At 35.6% G+C, this 6169-nt stretch overlaps 2 protein-coding genes across 3 annotated transcripts in view; one reads left to right on the forward strand and one right to left on the reverse strand.

Annotated features, from left to right (window-relative positions):
- Positions 1–10: 10 nt before the first annotated feature.
- Positions 11–4231, forward strand: METTL5 (methyltransferase like 5). 2 transcript variants are annotated; one of them, XM_010086885.1, is made up of 8 exons: positions 11–21; positions 93–214; positions 815–929; positions 1370–1551; positions 1938–2020; positions 2320–2371; positions 3052–3101; positions 4120–4231. In XM_010086885.1, exons 2-8 carry the CDS (start codon positions 106–108, stop codon positions 4171–4173), a joined length of 645 nt encoding a protein of 214 aa, XP_010085187.1. In that variant the 5' UTR covers positions 11–21; positions 93–105; the 3' UTR covers positions 4174–4231. The 2 variants fall into 2 exon arrangements, with proteins under 2 accessions (XP_010085187.1, XP_010085186.1); XM_010086884.1 differs by lacking the exon at positions 11–21 and having other exon boundaries at positions 103–214; positions 4103–4226.
- Positions 4219–6169, reverse strand: part of SSB (Sjogren syndrome antigen B (autoantigen La)) — a 5426-nt gene continuing 3475 nt past the window's right edge. The window contains exons 8-11 of the mRNA XM_010086883.1: positions 5879–6019; positions 5310–5493; positions 5014–5142; positions 4219–4338 (exon numbers count right to left, since the gene is read on the reverse strand). Of these exons, the coding sequence (XP_010085185.1) occupies positions 4241–4338; positions 5014–5142; positions 5310–5493; positions 5879–6019 (552 nt within the window). The 3' untranslated portion in view covers positions 4219–4240. The remainder of the gene's footprint in view (positions 4339–5013; positions 5143–5309; positions 5494–5878; positions 6020–6169) is intronic.

Raw genomic sequence — 6169 nt, forward strand, 5'->3', positions numbered from 1 at the left:
AGGGGTGCAGGGGGATTTTAAGTATAAAATAATTTAAGATAATATGTAGTTTGTTGATATTATTGTAGCTGATTACACGTTATTTTCCTTAGTTAAACTACAAATATGAAGAAATTAAAGCTGAAAGAACTGGAGAGCTGTCTTCAACAAGTTGACACTTTTGAAAGCCCAAAACTGCTCCTTGAACAGTATCCAACGAGACCTCATGTCGCAGGTAGAGGCTAGGTAGCACTGCTGTCCCTTTTCTACTGCATTCTTTTCCTTGATGCCTTTACACTAAAAGCATTTGAGAAATTGAGCAGGAAAAAAATTTAATGATTGTTAACTTCTTTTCATTAGAAGTACAGTTAATGTACAATCCAAAAAGCAGGTAAATTAAATTAAAAGATAACGTTATGATAGAAGCATCTTAATCTGTAAATGAGAAAGCTGAAATGGATTTATTTCATGACACACAAGAAACAGAAATGTATATAGACACTCATCCATACCTTAATTATTATTTTTCCCAGTATTTTATATCTTTCTATTGTTTTTCCCAAAACAAATTTAGAGGCATACTTTTTCCACAAGCAATACTAACAGCCTTGTACATATTCTCTCCATCCTAGAGTTCTCTAACTTGTCAAAATGTTTTTCACTTGTTTTCACATATAAATGAAAAAGACAATTACAAGCAGCAAGAACATCAGTTTCATTTTGCACACCAGGAAGCATTTAGTTCAGAGTTTTCTGAATGCAGAAGTAACTTTTGATTAATTAGATGCATACTTTATATTATTGACCTGTAACTTTTTTTTTTTTTTTTACCCAGCATGTATGCTTTATACAATTCACAATACTTTTGATGATATTGAAAACAAAACAATTGCAGATTTAGGATGTGGTTGTGGCATCCTCAGCATTGGAAGTGCAATGTTAGGAGCAGGGTAAGTAATACCAAGTTCTTGTGGTTTTTTTCCTGGCATAGAAGAGTAGAAAATAAGATCAGAACATAGCAATGCTGAACTGAGCCAATTTTAGGTATCTAATCTGGTGCATATGAGGCTATTTAATATGTTTAGACAGCCAATAACCATTCAAGTAGTGAAAGAGATGGGACAATTGCCATTAATTTGGCTGCCATGTTTGCTTTCCCCTGGAATACTAAATGAACACATGAAACTTCCCTCACAAACTTTAAAAGGATATTTGAGAAAAGGCAAGAGCTACTCACACTTTTATCAATGCTGAATTTATAGCATATGCTTCTGACATTTGCTAGATAAAGCAAGTTGTGCACATAGATCCCTTTCAAAACTATACTATAGAATTTAAACGCTTTTAATTTTGTAAGAGACTAATATGTGGCACTTTTTTTTTTTAATAGATTGTGTGTGGGCTTTGACATAGATGCAGATGCACTGGAAATATTTAATAGCAATATTGAAGAGTTTGAGCTCACAAACGTCAACATGGTTCAGTGTGATGTCTGCTCTTTATCTGACAGCATGTCAGAGACTTTTGACACAGTTATTATGAACCCTCCCTTTGGTACCAAGCATAATAAAGGTTGGTAATTCTGAAACGCAGTTAGAAATTATTAGGAATGAAATAACAAGGGAAGAACATTTAATGAAACACCCCCCTTCTTTATAACAATTAACTTGAGTTTTGCTGATCTGGAATCAGTTCCCTAAGTACAGATCAACAACTTCAGCATTGTAACTTACAATCGCTGGGTTTGGAATAAATGATATTCATAGCTCTATCATGTTTTTCTTTTACTAAAAGCAATTGGCTAAGTTTTAGGAATACCTTAGGTACCTTAACGTATTCAGTGCTGTTTCTCAAATAGCTATTACTCCAGAAAAAATTAAGCATGAAGCAGATTGTCTAGTTTAACATTTTAATGCAATAAATTGCATTTAACAGTTCTAATTTCAACATTCTTTTAGGAATGGATATAATTTTTCTGAAAACTGCTTTACAAATGGCAAAAACAGCTGTATATTCCCTTCACAAGACTTCAACGCGGCAGGTAAGTCTTTCTTTTTAGAGTGTATTAACCAGGCAATCAAATAAATGTCATTTAATGATGTTGTCCATAGTCTCACTGATTGTTCACACCTTCATGGGGTATGAAACTTATTTTGGATAAATACTAATCATGTCCAATAACTGTGATCTCACATACATCAAGAGAAGTATGTGATGTAATGTTTCAGCTTGAAAAACAAAAGCCCAGGAGACTTCTTAAATAAGTACAGGGGTGTAGATGTTTGTAAGACAATGTAGAAGAGAGCTTTTAAATTTACTTGTATCTATTTAATATTATAGCACATTCAAAAGAAAGCAGATGAATGGGAAGTGAAGATGGAAGTCATAGCAGGTAAGATTTTGTTAATTTGTTGGGGGTTAATATCTGTAACACTACTAGCCTGTCTTAATAGCCTGTGGTAAATAGAAGTGGGATTTAACATTGAAAACAACACAAGTCTTTTTTTAAGCAGCCTTTTTATATTTTTTTTTTCCTCCTTTAACTTGCTACCTGGCTAGGAGACAATTAGGCACTTAATAGAGCTCTGAGCAATACCTATTCTGTGCAGAATTAAATTTCTTCCTGGAGTAGATTTTGCCTTCAAGCAGAAATTACCTACCTTCCTGCTTCAAAAGGAGAGTGTTGCTGAATAAAAAAAGCAAAGTCCAGGTCAGTTCTCACACAAAAAACCATCCTGTCCTTACAGTCACCTAAGTATTTTCCTGACAGTTGTTCAAGTATCTTCCCAATTCTTAAATATTGTCAGCTAGATGCTTTATACAGTCATACAACTTGAGACATGGAATTTGCACAAGTGCTTGAAACACAACTGCATTTCAGCCATTGACTTACTGGGTGATGTGTTTGCCTTAAATGTTCAGTTATGATCTAGTCCAGAGGTCAAAACAGTTACCCAGTGAGGGGACAAGAGAGGTGGGCAATGGAAGAAATAGAGTAACATGGGTGTAGGGTATAAGTCAATTGACTAATGATCATTCTAGTGTAACAAGTATTCTTTGTACTGTTCACAGAACTTAGATATGACCTACCAGCATCATACAAGTTCCATAAGAAGAAATCAGTAAGTATAAAACCTGACATAACGGAGCAAATGCTGTCTTGTACTAGGCAACTAAATAAATTCTACCTACGAAAACTGAAGTTTTAGGGCCATATGTACTGGATGAGGAATGCTTACAGCACTTGTGAGAAGTTCACTATGCTGGCGTCAGGTTCCATTGCTATTACTACATTTTGTAGTTGAACAGGGAAAAGAATCATTGTAATGCAAGTAAAAGCTATACACAAAGATTAAAGCCAGCACTGCAACTTAATGTGAAAAAGCTAAGAGAAGTCTCTGACTCAACTTTTAATAGTTATTTGCTTAATCCTGTCTGCAACTGGAACTTAGAGTGAATTAAGTAACAAAGGCCAGAGTAACTGGGATTTTACAGCCGTAGTATTATTTCTGTGTTCTATGCTCCCTACTGCAAATAGCTACAGCCAGTGAAATCCCTGGCAGAACCATCTTAGAGGGCACAGGAGGAAGCTGTTTACTTCATCTCACAATAGAAGATCTAGTCAGGATGATAAGAATATGCAAGCTTAAGCCCACAGGCAAGTTTCTGGGTGCTGAATGCTGGCCTAGAAGACATTTATCCCATTACCATAGGGGAAGCAGAGAGAATCCTGAAGTAGACTGAGCAAGAGTTGAAGCTTGCTAGGTATATTGAGTAGCAAAGACTATTCACAGCTGTACCTGTTCTTTTGGTGACTTGAACTTAAATTATGGAAGTCTGTCCTTCAGCTTTGCTACTTCGCAGTTACAGCTTTATACTACATTTACATTCAGGCTTCAGTAGTTAGTAGTTTTAAGTTCTGAATTTATTGGTAGCTGCTATTTAATGTAACTGCAAGATTACAAAGTCCAGAACATTTTACATTTGAATGAGGTGCCAGAGAAGTTGAGAGGATCTGACAGTATCAACAAAACTATAAATATAAAAGTTTTCCGGGGTGGTATGTTAAGAGTAAGCATGCTCCTGAAACAACAACAAAAAGCTGTAACCCAACAAAATGAAGCTTTCTTCTCATTATAGGTTGACATTGAAGTGGATTTCATTAGATTTTCTGCCAAGAAACTCCCGACCTGAAGCATGTCTTTAAAACCTATTGAAAATGGAACAATAAAAACAGTGATTTTTTTATATTTATTAAGTATCACTGATCTCCATCTCCATTTTCTGTTTTCAGTTGTTTTGGTGCAGGTTCTTCTTTTTCTGCTTCCTCTAGTGGTCTCTTCTTGGGACTTGCTGGTTCTGCAAGATTGAATATGTAGTCATTTATAGTAAAGGAAAGCATTCCAGTATTACCTGAAATCTTCTGAAAAAACAAACCCTTCCTATCATGTAAGTTTGAGTCCTAGTTTATGCACAGCCACTGCTATGCTAGAGGGTTTACTTATTACTGTGACTTCAAACTTTTAGATGTTCTAAAAATACCAGCTTTGAAGAGCTTGTTCCCTGTATAACTTTACAGCAGGAGGGCAGGTAAGTAACAGGAGTAGGTTTCACTGGGTTTTGTTTAAGCAGGTGCCCAGTCTAATGAATAAAAGCTCAGCTCTTCATCTTCTCCAAGGTAGACACCAATATGCAGACCTATTAGTCTTCTCATCCTCAAAGAGGAAAAAAAAAAAAATCACAGGTCTGTACAGTTGTGTAATGTTGCTGACAACCACCATCTTTCAATGCAGAATGCTTTGAACAGCCCTGCAGTAGAGCCTCAACTATCTAGTAATTATTTTAATATGCTGTTTGGACTGTCCTGGAAGGAATCAAGCAGAAGACCCTTAAAGTTACTTTTCTGATACTGACAGACGACAGAAATACTACAATCTATTACAATCTGAAACACTTGTAAGAAGCATCGGTACTTCTCCAGAAAGTAGCTCCATGTACTAAAGAAGCTGCATCCAGTGCACAGAAATTACATACCTGTTTTAGTATCATTTTCACCACCTTCTTCATTCTCAAATTTTATTTTCTTGCCCTGAAACTGTACTTTCCCTTTTTGTGCACCTTGAGGTATCTTTCCCCCTCTTCCTTTTCCTTTAATTTTGCGTCCTGCGGGGATATAAGACATCAAGAACTTTATATCATTTGTCTTTTAACTGGCAAGCTCAAAAGAATGCTTTACAGTTACTGTTTAGTATGTATTCACTATTTACAGTTACTTTCACACAATGCCACTTCTAGGACATTATAAATGCTTAAACTAATAAAAGGAGGACCTTTTGTCTTCTGTTTCAGCAATTCTTGCTGATCTTCCAGTATTTTTTTCAGAGCTTCTTTCTCTGCATCCCCTTCTAGCAATTCCCATGTAACATCCTTGTTCCGAAGCTGTAAGTTTCCATTATGTGCTTCTTTGGCTTTTTCCAGAGCTTCTTTTGCAGTATCCTTAAATAGGATAATTCCCTTAAAAAGAAAAGTGGTAATTTGCATTTGCATCTTACTGTGAAAACATTCAGCTAGAATGATGAACAACATATCCTGTTCAGTACCTCAGCAAGTTAATTACTCTTGCATGATATAAAGTATGTCTAAACTCAAGCAAAACCTTTAAGACTGTCCTAACAAACATAGTGAGACTCAGTTCTGACCTTATCAACTGAGAAGGCTGGAACACCTTTATCTGTTCTTCTGAAATAATTTAATGGAATAATTTAATTCTCTAAGTATCCCGCAATTCCACAACTCAAATAAATAAATTTGTTTGAATATATAAGAGAACAAGCATTTAATAATTCAGTTTCAAACTTTAATACAGGTGTCTTAACTCCTTGTCCAAGATTCTACTGACCTCCTTTGCACCTCTGACAAAGTGTATCCATTTGATTTCTCCGTGATTGGAAAATACATCATGGAGATCTTCTCTGCATGTTTGATCATCTAGATCACCAGAAAACTTCAGAAGACATCCTGTCTTTTCTTCCAGAGACTTCTAAATGAATTAAAAAACCCAGATTTTTGTTGAAGAGTCAAGCTTGAGAATTCTTCCCCCCCCCAATCCTAATACTATTAAAATATGATACTGATAAATAAGCAATTGAAGTCAACCCCCCTTAGCACCATCAGTAACCCAAGCATTCCT

The sequence above is a fragment of the Pterocles gutturalis genome, unplaced genomic scaffold, assembly GCF_000699245.1.
Source record: "Pterocles gutturalis isolate BGI_N339 unplaced genomic scaffold, ASM69924v1 scaffold29211, whole genome shotgun sequence".
Lineage (NCBI taxonomy): Eukaryota > Metazoa > Chordata > Aves > Pterocliformes > Pteroclidae > Pterocles > Pterocles gutturalis.